The sequence below is a fragment of the Pezoporus wallicus genome, unplaced genomic scaffold, assembly GCF_028554395.1.
Source record: "Pezoporus wallicus isolate ANWC-B61680 ecotype Strahan unplaced genomic scaffold, APGP_CSIRO_Pwel_v1 contig_227, whole genome shotgun sequence".
NCBI classification, from domain to species: domain Eukaryota; kingdom Metazoa; phylum Chordata; class Aves; order Psittaciformes; family Psittacidae; genus Pezoporus; species Pezoporus wallicus.
Genome location: NW_026635704.1, coordinates 16,410,759 through 16,424,126, shown reverse-complemented (window position 1 = coordinate 16,424,126; position 13,368 = coordinate 16,410,759). Strand labels below are relative to the sequence as shown.

Here is a 13,368-nt window from a genome sequence, read left to right as displayed (position 1 = left end):
TGATCTTTCACAGGGGTTGGTTAGTTTTGTATAGTTTTCACAGGATTGTGTTGGTAACTGAGAGGCAACTGTCAGATAACATTAATTTAGACTGGATTATGGAACGGAAAGAAAGCAACTTTGACACTTGTCTATGTAACATTCTGTTATGGTTCTCAATGATTACAGTAAGTTTATTGAAATGCTTGCATCCTTATAGAGAAGGTGGATCACTTCCGTACCTTTTGAATGTCATAGAGCTTGTATAAAAAACGTATCTCTCTTACTCTAGGGATTTTTGGCTAATCAGAAGAGAGCTGAGAACTTGAAAGATCCTTCTGTGCTGCCTGATCTGTGTTTGAGTCATGCAAATCAGCTGATGATTATGTTAACTAATCACAGAAAACTGTTAGATATTAAACAGAAATGTACCACTGCCAAACAGGAGCTTGCAAATAATCTACAAGTCAGACTGAAGTAAGTTACAACTTTTCCACTTTATATTGCTTGCACTTGCCTCAAGATTTTTTAAAGAATGCATGTCTTAAGAAAATCTTTGGTAATGCGTAGAGTTTTGCTTAATGGAAGAGAAAAAAGTTGGATAGCTTCAGTTTGTATATGAAGTTATTTTAAGTGTGAAACAGAATACTGTTTTAAGAGAAACTTTTGTTAAGAGTTTAAATGGTCTTCATATCAATAAAACAATATCCAAGAACCTACAATCCCCTCTCCTCTCATGAACCTCAGAAGCTGTTGGTATCTTACATAGAATTTGATTGGAAATTACGTTGATGTTTGCAAAGGATTATAATAAGCATAAGTGAAACACTCTTCAGTAGCTTGTGATTACATTAAGGCAGAAAAACATGCTGATTTACTTGTAGTTTGTCAAAAAATAATTGTATTTAGTCACAGCCAGTAAAAATATCAATTTTTCTTGTAAGCCTCATTATAACAGAGAAGGCAGTAAGTAGTCTGTATTGCTCAATGGGAAATACATTTTTTCACACTACTAGACTTAATAATTAAGCCTTAGATAATCTGTCATATCAGGTACATAGCAAAAGTATACAGAGTTTAATAATTGGGGGGGGAATCCTTTGTTTACTCTGGCAGCTAACAATTAGAAAATGTGACCCTGTTAGACTTGTATGCTGGATATCCATCAAGTAGACGTTTTGGGTTTTTTTGAAGAGGCTGCAGTTTGTGTATGATGAGAGAAGGTGCAGGAAAGAGTAAAGCAGAATCAGCAGTGCGCTGGTGACAAAGATCCTGTTGTGTTTGTAAAATGAATTACTTCTAGGTGAATCAAAATGTGAGTTTGTCTTTCTTTCTTGCCTATGTATCTGCTCTTAGCCCAGTGGAAAGATAACTGACTTTTTTCTACTATTTTTCACGGTAGCAGATTATTTGGGGATAGTACGTAGAACCTCAGTTGCCATAAATATCACTTTCATTTCCTATATGTTGTATACAGTATACACTTAATTCATGAGTTTTTAGAGGAAAATACTTGCATCCCTTTGTAAAGAATAAGCTAGTAAGGTGTGAAGAGTGAATGCATAGAAGGTAGATCTGAAGAGAATAATAAGGCGTATAGGTACATACATATATATATGTATATATATATTAAAAAATTAGCCCACACCAACAAAAAACAGCACACCAAATAACCCACAACCAAAATCCCCCAAATACACAGGAGAAAAAAAAAAAAGAAACCAAATATTTTTTGGGTCAAACCAAAGGTGGTTCTAGCTAATTTTCACTAGCTGTTAGTAGTAGCAAATGATCATAATGGGAATCTAATAATGAGGTGAGAACATAACTATAGTAAATCTTCTTGGAGAGTAATGTCTGATCTAGAAGCAGCTCTTCTGGTTTTAATTTCTGATGGAGGTTTTCTTCCATAAGCTAGTCCAGCTTTTTGAATTCACAGACTCCTCTGTTTTTATGCAAATTTTGCAAGTTATGCAACTGTATGTTGTATGGAAAATGTGCACCCCTTTGTGTTTTGAACTGGCACTTGTTGGCTTCATATAATGCCTTTTTTATATTTTTTTACTACTTATTACTATGAGGAAGTCAACAGTACCCATCTTGTAGTTTCTCCATGAAGATATGTTTCAAGTTGCTTAATGTTGACTTATTTGCATTTATTGTTTTGTTTCATTTCTGTCAACAGAAAACAATTATTTTGATAACTTGTGGGATATGCCTCCACCTTATGCCTTCTGTGGTGACAAAGTTACTATAATGTTTCCCCTGAAACACACCAGTAATCACCTTTTCAGTAGTTACCCTGTGACTAAGTTATGTTGGTGGCTGCGCTTGACATTAATATATTGGTTATATCAATAAGATAATTGAAGATGTGATTACAAGGTGTGAGAATTTTCATGTTACAGGTGCTGTTACTTGTAATGCATGAGTAGATGGTGTGAACTTCCCATTGTTCCGATATTGCTTCTTGGACAATATTGCTATCTTTAATATGTCTTGCTAATGCTTTTCAGTAAGTACTTTTAAGATTTATAGACAAAAATTAGTCTCTTTGCTCAGGAATTTACATTATCATTCCTCCCAGGGTTTTTTATGCCAAGAGCATTACTTGTCTAAAAGAATACGCTAACTCGAATGGTGGTAAGTGCTCATTTTTTGAGCACTGATGTGGGTGTCTTACTGTGAGAAATTAGCAGGGAACTGTGAGGTGTCTGCTGAATTCTGAATGCTTGACACTTCTAGATAGCTGTTGTTGTCCCATGTAAATGATGTCATCGTTCAGTTCATCCAGACATGTTGCTAATCTTAACGAAATTTGAATGCAGCAGAGATTACTAAATTGTTGTCTTTTAAAATGTAACCTGCTTTTGTAGGTGGTGTTGTTTTGTAATGCTTCACGCTGACCAAGATGGAGAGAAACTACAAGCATTGCTTCGTCTTGTAACAGAGCTCCTAGAAAGGGTCAAGGTTGTAGAGGCTCTCAGTACTGTTCCTCAAATGTACTGCCTGGCTGTTGTTGAGGTTGTGAGGAGAAAAATGTTCATAAAACACTACAGGGAGGTAAGCAAGTAAAACATCAGGACTAAGCCTTTGTGAAAATGTATAAAGTAACAATTAACTAAATATTTTCCCTTCCACAGTGGGCAGGTGCTTTAATAAAAGATGGAAAACACCTATATGAAGCTGAAAAGGCAAAAAGGGAATCTTTTGGTAAACTGTTCAGTAAGTACTTTTTCTTTTTTTTTCCTGTGAAATCAGAATTGTGGTTTAGTATGACTTTTGTCTTTGTAGGTAAAATGCTTCTTTTCTGTCATAGCTTAAATACCTGTATAATTTTTTTTACTTAAAAAAGAAAATGCATACAAAGTGCCAGATGGTCCTATTATGGATGAAATATTTTTTTATTAATTTTGCTATTAATCAAATTAATGAACTGTTCTGTATAGATTATCCCAAATACTGTGAAAGTTCTAATTAGTTTAATTCTTGTCAGTGATAAGATTTCTAATTATTACATTCAAATGCAGTTTCTATTTGACCTTGCTCTGCGAGCTTTACTGCTCTTTAACACTTTTAAAACGATTACTGAAGATTTGTGTATTGCTGTGACTTACTCTGTACTACTTCAAAGAAAAAAGCAAGCAAATACCCACATCTGAATATTTTGACCAGAAGTCTTTAAAATGAAAAATAAATAAATAAAAGTTGCTGTTAAAAAATCTGATTAACTTCTTTTTTTTTTTTTTCTGCAAAATCTGCAATTTATGATCTGAATGGACAGCTAAAATAAGATAACTGAGCAAAAGGTTCTCAAAATTTTGGAAAAGAGATTAGCAAGATTACAGTGAAAATTTGAATAAGGAGTTGGGGGTTTTGCAGGAGTGAACTTAAGCAAAAAGATGCGTCAGTGAAATGAGAAGTTCTACCTGGATGGTGGGTTTCACATGAAGTTCTGTGGTCACTTTCGGTTGTCAAGAAATCACATAGTTAGTAATGCTTTCAAATTTGGTTCAGATGTTAGACGGCAGCAGCTGAATAATTTTCTCTTGAGGCATTGCTTGTACATAGCATTTCTGTTTTTTAAATAACTATTTTCTTTACCCAGGGAAGTCTTTTCTAAGGAATCGTTTGTTTAGAGGACTTGACTCCTGGCCTCCATCCTTTTGTGTATGTAGTCAGTATATTTTGTTTTTTTTTTTTTTAAATTCTTATAAACAGTATTTTCATAAGTTAAAAAGTGAATCTTGCTTCATTCCAGCTGTACACCTGTAGCACTGCTCTGACACTGATGAGCAAGCTGGGAGCTAGTGTTCCTTGCTATTTCAAGTGGCTTATGGTAACACTGGTTCATAACTTGCAGTGTGGTGGGAGAGGAAATGTCAACTTGATACTCCTTTTTAACAAGGAGCCTGTGGTATTGAGCAAAAAATGGCTGTTAATGATCAGTAAAATGAAGCCAAGAGGAATAATTTGATCATCTAATTCTCTCCTGAATAATAAAGCCATAAAATTACGCAGATGGTAAAAACAAGTAAAAGGTTTTCATATTTTTCTTATAATCACCAGATTAGCATAAAAGCATTTTGATCTCTTTATTGGCTGATAATATGAAGGGGTGAAAAAGTATAGCTGTAATCAAGCTTTGCCTGTTAACTTCAATTTCATACATTGTAGCTAATTTAATTAAGATAACTCCCTGATTCTTATATTGCCATCTCACTTTGTATTGTTTAACAATATCAGCTTCTTGTTTGCACCTTTTTTCTTAAAAAAAAAAATAAAAAAATGTTGAAAATAAAGTGTTACTCATTTCAGTGGTTTGAATACTGATCTGAATTAATACTTGACTGTTCAGTAGCACAGCAAATAAAGTTTCAGTGCTATCTCTTATTCCTTAACTTTTACGCACATCCGTAATGTTGTTATGAAGCATGGTAGTAAGGAGGAAGTTGGACTACATGATGCTTGTAGTCCCTTCCAGCTGACATACTCTGTCCACAATGCCTTGGGCATCAGTAGAATAGAGTTTGACTATAAATATAAATGATTGTGTTTTTAGGGGGGTGGGGCCAGACATGATTCTTTCAAAAAAAGTGAGAAATCTTTTGAGAGAGAGATATATTGGTTAACTGCCAAATTTTCTGTGTTATTAATGAAGCTATTTTTAATCCTTCCTTGGACATCTTGATATTGCTTACTTAACAACATGTATGTTATTTCTTTTTCACACAGACACGAAAACCTCGAAGATTTGACAGTGAGCTTCCAGATATCTCATTAAGTGACTTGCAGTTTTTGCAGTCTTTTTGTCCTTCAGAAGTACAGCCATTACTCAGGTAAAGCACCTTTTTAAACTTTGTGTGGTACGGAAATAGCTTCCCCACCTAATAGCACCCCCTTTGTTTCCCTCTTCTCTGCCCCCCCAAGTTAATTATTCATGAGGAAAAAGAAGGGATATTTTTTGAACCGAAACCATTTTTAAGCAATGGTCTTCACTGACTTAATGCAGTTACATATTATCTATATGCTTCATGTGTTCAAGCTCAGGTGATTTTAACACATGCATTCTGTATTGAGATGTTAAAAGATTTTGGATATTCCTCTCTGCCTCATAGCTAAAACAAAAAGGAAAAAAATGTCAGATCAGAATTAGATTGATTTTTTTTTTTTTTTTTTTTTTTTTTTTTTTCCCCCTCCCTCCCGTTTGCTCTTTGTTAAGTGGTATTCTGGAGCAAATAAAATAAATGTCTTTAACTCGGAAATCTCCTATATTCACTTATTCCTTTGTCTCTGACAGGCTGATTTTTATGAAAACTGAAATCTCTTAAGTGCCTCTGCTGTCTGTGGAAGTCCCATCATTTTGAGCAGAAGCTCTGTTTCCAGGTTTCTTAAGTCCAACATTGAGGCAGACATACAAATGTAGATAGGAAAGCTGCTGTTTTGTCTCTCAGCAACCTGACAGAATTAAGTTTATTACCTAGAACTTGGAGATGTCTTTCTGGATAAGTTGACTGTTAAGAGTGAGATTTCAAACCCGTCAAACATCTTAAACCTGTAGTAGTCAGATGGAGAAATGCCAGCCAAGGCAATGGGCAAGAAATGGGCAGTAGTAAGTTTTCCTTAAGGGTCTCTTTAGGAGGAGGTTCAGCTATCATTCTGACCACAGTCAAATGCTGCATGTATCCATCATCCTTCTTCTAAAAGACATCTGCAGGTAGAAATTTGCTGAGAGTCCTTACTTTTTTTTTAGTACCAACACCATAATCCCACAAAGGATAAGATAAATCTAGAAGGAGGATGCTCTGCTGTCATCTGTAAGGCTCACTAGCACTATCAGCCTGATACTTGTTAATTGGTGCTCAGTACAGGAGCTGAGTTCACTGCATTTTTCACCTGTATTTTTTACTGGTGTTCATTTTGATTCAGAATTCCTGGCCATCCTTATGGTATTGCTGCTGGAATAAGTATACAATAAGTATAGTGAGTTTAGTTAGCTTGACGGTGGATTTGATCATGGTACAGCTGATGTACCATTTTAATTTTTCTTGTTATGCTCTGAGGCTTGCTCCTTAGTAATTGTGCAGGAAAAAGGTGAAAGCTATGCCTAACGTTTGGGTTTGTGAGAATTTTCACACTTTCCTGGGAAGTTTAGACTGAGTTCAGGAGGAAATTTGGCTTGCTATTTTCAGATTTACCAAACTGGTTGATCCAAATTGTAGTGATATAGCTTTCCACTTGATGGCAGTAGAGGTAGGATTATGTGTGGTTGCCTGGTTTCTGAGCTCAGGAGTACATTTGGTGGAAATATTAATGATAATAATAGGCTTGCAATTTGGGTGAGCAAAACTGTCACGCATCATAGTAGACACTGAGGCTCAGAAGAAACTTTAGAGCAGTGCAGTTTTGGTGTTTTTATTTAACATCTAAAGAGCAAGCAGTAGGCAAGCTGAGACCCAGCACAGTCCTTTTCTATCAGCATCGAACCACTAAGCTGAATAATTAAAATGATGCTTCTGTTTACTTAGAGTGCTGCAGTTTTCTGAAATTATATGTTTGAGTGATTATCAAAATCTTAATTCTACAAAAATACGCTAGCACCTCTTGCCCTGTATATTAAATAGAGAATGCAAAATACATTAAAGTATAATCTAGTTTTATTATATTGTTAGTCTAAATGAACTCCTGATTCATGATTTCAGTGGAGCTATTGCTGAACAAATTAAAAATCCTGGATATATGAACTCTTAAGAAAAATTAAAAAAATGTTGTGCTTCCAAAGGTTTAAAAAACTTGCAGTTGAAAGCTCATCTTGCAACACTTGCAATATGATCACAACACATTAATCAGTCTTTTAATTTACATTACCTATCATTAAGATAAAATAGTTGAGAATTAATAGCTACTTCAGAGGAAGGGCTGGATTGGAGGGAATCCAAAGGGAGAGAAGAATAGAGTCATTTGCAAACATAAGTGCTTCAATTACAGATCTAATCACTATCAATTCTCCTCTGTTACTGTAACTCTAGGTGCTACTGGTAAACGTTTTCCTCAGAAGGAAAGACTTGACATACTAGTTTCCTATCACTGTGTTTATCATTAGTTATTCTTCAAAAGCTTTCAAGTTCTTAATTTAAAACACACAAACCATCCACACATACTTAGTGGATTTTCATGTAAAAGAGATGAAATGAAGAAAGTACAAATCTTATACAGAGGGAAGCTTAGTCTTGTTGGAATATACACGTAATAGTTTAATATGTTTGAATATTAGATCAACAATGTCGGGAAAAAAATTAATCTTACTCTGTTTTTAAGGGTTCCCATACTTTGTGACTTTGAACCTCTTCACCAGCATGTACGTGCTCTACATAACCTGGTAAAGGCAGCACAGAGTTTGGATGAAATGTCACAAACTATTACAGACCTGCTGAATGAACAAAAGGTATTTTTGTTTTTCTTTACCAAGAAAATAGAATATTCTGTGAAAAAGAGTAGAATAATTTTACAATACTATTTTATTAACCACTTAAGAAAGAAACCTCGTTTTTCCAGATGTAAAGATTAGTTGGTCTCATAATTGCATAGCAGTTTCCTTTCCAATCACACACTGAGAATTTTGAGCTCTTCAAGTGAGTCTAGAGAATAGTCGAAAGATATTGAATATTTTCTAAACATTTAACAGATGCTTCTATTCCACAGAAATTGTTGAAGTAGAATTATTCTTTTCATATGTGTTTTCTTCCATTTTCTAAAGCTTCTGTGTGCAGAATGTGTACGTTTTGCCTGTGTTGCTGTAGTTTGTATTTAATGAAGTTGTTACTTATAGGTATTTTGCATTGCTTCTTATATCCTTTCGACACAAGCAGTTAAGGAGAAATTAGGGCCTCGGTTGGTTGTCCGCATTAACCTGAATATTGGTATGTCACCTACTCCTTTGTTGCAGTCCTTCTTTTGGGGGAATGGAAGAAATATATTGCCGTCTTTTTCTTTGAATATAGAAGGAACAGATGACAAAAAGATCTCTTCTTAGTTTCACTGTCTGTCAAGCAGATTCTTTCCCCTAGAAACTCCTGTTTCTGCTAAACACTTCTGATTACTTTTGCGCATTCAGCCTCTAACTTTCATAGTACACCAAACCAGGGTCCTTTTCGCTTCTGACTGTATCCTGTCCCAGTAAAACGCTGGGTGAATTTAGCAATGATTAAGTTTTTCTGTGAAGTTGACTGCTTCAAATTTGGTTTCTTTACCAGTTTTGCTATTAAAAAAAAAAAGTGTAATTTTTGTTGGATTCATATGATGTTTGGTGCGAGTGTTTGTAAGCACATTGCTGAGTAGAAGCATCTTCTATAACTACCAAGATTATGGGCATGTTCAGCTTTTAATTGGCGAATTCCTGCTTAAGCCGGATGACGTGAAGTTTACATCCTCTAGGACTTGAACACGAGATTTACTGGAAGTCTTGAATTTATGTGAAATATGAGATCTAGGCTGCTCTTTGTAATGTAGAAAAAGTGTCATGTAATATTTTAGCTCTTTCTTGTTTATGATGATTGTTTTCATATGAACAGCCATTAAGAAGTGTTAGGGCCTGTTTTAGCCAATGGAATGGGCAAGGAGTGATACAAATTTTGTGAAATCTGGGAGTTTTTTTGAACATGCTTTTCCAACAGAGCATGTTCTGAAATACAGAAGTTCACATCCAACTTAAAGCATCCCAACATTTATGTCATAAGAAACCAGGATAGTTGCAGGTGTTCTAATGAATTAATTTTTCACTAGGGTTTGCAGTGTTAGAAGAGTGTGAAATAAATCAAAGGAGTAGGTTTTAATTCAAAATAGACATAATGGTAGAAGAATAAGCAGGAAAGGTGCATTACTTGTTCAGGTATTAATGGTTTGCCCTTTTTGGTTCAGGCTTGCTTATGTGAGAGATTTTTATCAGTATCTGGCTGCACAAAAGAGATGCTTGCCAAATCAGGCGAATCTGTTTGTCTCTTTTGCTGTGCTTTGACCAGTTTGGATTCTTGGCTGACACAGAAATGTTAAGTGCTTAGACAGCTTTGTATAATTGTCTCTTTCCTTAGAGTAAATTGCATTGCACAGTCAGAGCCAGGCCATTCATGATGTCATCTTGAAATTGACCATTTCTGTGTGTAATTTCAGTGATTCATTTGAACAATTTTTTTGGAACTGAAACAAATACATCTGTCAGATTTTTCCTTCTCAGTGACAGCACTCATTACTTGATGGAGGATACTAGATCTTTTTCTGTGTTGCTTTGTTCCACAGGTGATCTAGAATTTTTAAATTATACTACTTTTGCCCATGTTCTTTTCTTGTGTAGAATTATTGAAATAATTTGAAGATGTCCTTTTCTTATCCTTAGCATTGCTGGATATTTACAGAATATAATTAGAAGTATGAATAAACATTTAATAATGGTCCTGAAGATGCCTGTAACTTCATGCATCTACACATTCAGTTGATGTATTGTGGGATACCAAACCAGCTTGGTGCTGAGCTGGCGGTGACTGTGCAGGTGTCGTTGTTTATAAGCAGAATGTTGGCCTTGTATTCCCTGAGAGAGATATGTTTTATCCCAGCCTCCCTTTCCATACAGGTGGCAGCAGAAGCCTTTTTTTTTTAAGTTGGACTGGGATAGTTACCCTGGCTTGCTGGTAGTGCAGCAGTTTAGCTCTGGTTTGGGTGGGAGTTCATCCTACTGTGTTGGCCACTGCAGCTGGTCTTTTGATAGTAGCTTTAAGCAGGAGAGAAAAGTTGTGGCTGCAGACAAGTGAGTAAAGAGCAAGTCAGAGAGGAGATCCAACCCCTTATTGGGGATGTTAGTGGCATTTCTTTTTAAGTTTCCTTCTAACTCTTACTGTTTCAGCTTTCAAGTTCCTGGAGCATTGATGATGATATGCTTCTCTATCTGATAGCAGATTTATTTTTTTAGTATTACATCAGAGTAGTCAAAGAACATTTTTGTTGATTTTTGTTACTACTTTGAAATCTGTTTTCCTTTTTAAGGCTTTCTGTGTATTCTTTGTAATTAACTGTCTTGCCAAAGATGGGCCCTCTTATTTCTTTTAATATAAAATTTAAGCAGATCGATGATTAGGTTAAGGATGTACAGGAGAAAGTTAAGGTGCTCACAGGAGTTGGGTAAGTTAGAATCATAGAATCATAGAATATTTAGGGTTGGAAAGAACCTTAAGATGATCTAGTTAATTAAGGTGTCTTCTGCATGTTTAGTAGGTGATTGACATATGGAATCCTTTGGTATTTAAATTTTCTCTTGTAAGAGAAGCTGGCTTTTCAAATCAGATTATGAACCTACCATTTGTTCTAGTTGAGTTTGAAATTGAAACACTGTTGTAATCCTTCCAAAAATTGCCCCATTCCCTGTTTATTGTAGTAACATAATTAGAATAATAAATATAATCCATCAGTACTTGAGAACTTTTAACTCTGCTTCTCTGTCTCTCTTTCCTGTTTTTTTTTCTGCTCTTGATGCCTTTCTTTTGTTATCACAGGAATTATAGTGTATGACACATGCATACCTTGCTGCCTGTAGGTCATAAATAGAGTAGATGGCAGGCACCAGCTTCTCAGGGATAGGCAGCAGTATATAAAGTCTCAGCTACTCAAAATGTGAGATTTAACTCTTTGCCAGGTAGTAATTTGGTGTTCTAACTAGAGACCAGCTCTCAGCAGCCACTGCAGAGGCATGGCATTTGTTACAGGGCCAGGTCATAAGGAAGCCAAGCTCAGTAGAGTGTTGATTCACACAGTGACAATTTTTTGTTGTTTTTTTTTTTTTTCTTCGTGCTATATCCTTACTCTTTACTTTCTGGAATGGTTCTGCAGCGGTGCCAAAAGGAGCACTATCTTTCCTTTGCATGTGGCTTTCTGCAGGGCCTTCCAATATTCAAAATCTTTGAAGTGCTTTATAGTATGTGCTTACTGACATCTGTGATGCTAGTTTTTATTACTGTTAAAGCCCTGGCTTACCAGTGTTTAGTGTTTGTCACTTAAAACGTATGCTTTGAATCCAGGCATGCATCAGCATATACAATATCCTTCAGTATTTATTTTTCTAAGTTTTCTTAGGTAAACAGCGTGAAATTAAACTCAAAGGAAATGCGTAAACCTGGACTAATGCAATCGTTAACAAAAGGAGCGTTTAGTACCTTTAATAGAAGGAGCATTTCCCTTTGTTTTATGGCCTGCATTCATTTTCAATAAATAAAGACAATGCTTTGTATCGAATGAATGTAAGTTTTTTACAGTGGGTTTTCGTTACTGAGTTTCAAAATATTTGTATTATAATATTTTACTTTCATATAGGTGCAAAGTGGAATGCTAATGGAAGTGAGGTGTAAATGCATCTCTGCGAAGTAGATGAGTGTCAGAGCTGGAAATAATCTTCCTAAATCTCAGTTCAGAATTCAGTTATTCACACTAATCTCCATTAAGAGAACATTTACATGGTACGGAGAAGAGTAGGGTCCCTTTTTGGGTAGCAGCCATTTGTAAAAGATTGAGAAAACAGAAATCAGCTCTATATACATCATCAATCTGATATCTGTCACTTTTGGATTGTTTGGAGTTCTCTTGCTGACCATTTATTTCCCAGCTCCACTAACTGTCACTAAGCAAGTAGCTGAGTTTAGCTGATAGCATGAGTTTAGCTGATAGCATAAATTTCTTCAGTAAAAACTAGTACACTAAAGAACACCCGACATGCAAATGTATGGAGTCAGTGTGGATGGTTTGGAAAAGGGGCATGAGCAGGATATTGAGGATTATCAGCTGGAGGCAGTTTTGGCTTCTCGAGAAGAGCACCATTCTGAAGGATCTCCAGCACTTTGAGACTGAATGTCTTATGGGAATCTTTTGCTGCCAACTTTCATGAGTTGTTAGGACAGTTTCTTTTCAAGATGGTTACATTACTCAGATGAATAAAATCAAGTCCCTCAAGGATGAAGGATGGAAAAGCAAGGTAATGGTTGGGCTATGGGGCTATGGCATTACAGACAGTCCATCTGATATCTCTTAGGACACTGATCTGTTTAAAAAAAAAAAAAATCAATGTAACATCTCCTTCAGTTTGTGATCCTGATCATGTTGCTCACATCTTTTCATCCTACATGTCACAGATACTCTCATTGTGTGTTTTAACTATGTGTAAATCACTGTAATTTTCTTAAGAAGAATTGCATCCATCCTTTTACAAAACTGTTCAGATTGTACATTGCTTTTTGGCTTGAACTGGGATGTGTTCTGTGCTTGCTGAAGATTTAGGTTTATATTTTTGTTCTAGGAATTTGTTCAATCTAATGTTGGCATTAGGACTTCTGTCTTCCCACTGTATTTAATAGTTGACAGTATAAGACACTACAGGTTGACCATTTGTTCCTAGTTCTGGTAGATGTGAAGACAGTAAAGGAAGAGGACTTTAATACATACTTCACTTAGTTTGTCAAACAAAGCTTGCAAGCAGTAAATTTATCATGTTAAAGTATTAAATAACAAAGGTAAGAAAATCTATCACTGAAGTGTACTGTTTTAGATGCGTCATACTGTAAATTAAATTGAGTTTCTTACATAGAAAAAGTCTGAAAATCACAGAACACCTTGTCTGTAAGGCCTTGCTGAGATAGATCAATTATTTTCTTAAAACATCAAAATGGTGCTTTACTGAACTTCAGGTGCATAGAAATAAGTGCACATGACTAAGCCTGCAGTTACAGCTATTACACCTATGATAAATCAAACTTCAGCTGCATTCACTTAAAATATATTTTCCGTGGCAGAATGAAAAAGTATGTCGTCTTTGAAATAGCAAAGATTGGTTTTCAAACACTGTGCATGAATTTACAC

At 35.5% G+C, this 13,368-nt stretch overlaps 1 protein-coding gene across 4 annotated transcripts in view; it reads left to right on the top strand.

Moving 5' to 3' along the window:
• RB1CC1 (RB1 inducible coiled-coil 1) overlaps nucleotides 1-13,368 on the top strand; it is a 73,465-nt gene that overhangs the window by 40,923 nt on the left and 19,174 nt on the right. For all 4 annotated transcript variants that reach the window (XM_057397779.1, XM_057397780.1, XM_057397781.1 and 1 more), the window contains 6 exons: nucleotides 272-456; nucleotides 2,856-3,042; nucleotides 3,123-3,204; nucleotides 4,088-4,149; nucleotides 5,215-5,318; nucleotides 7,798-7,924. In XM_057397779.1, coding sequence (XP_057253762.1) covers nucleotides 272-456; nucleotides 2,856-3,042; nucleotides 3,123-3,204; nucleotides 4,088-4,149; nucleotides 5,215-5,318; nucleotides 7,798-7,924 — 747 coding nt within the window. The remainder of the gene's footprint in view (nucleotides 1-271; nucleotides 457-2,855; nucleotides 3,043-3,122; nucleotides 3,205-4,087; nucleotides 4,150-5,214; nucleotides 5,319-7,797; nucleotides 7,925-13,368) is intronic.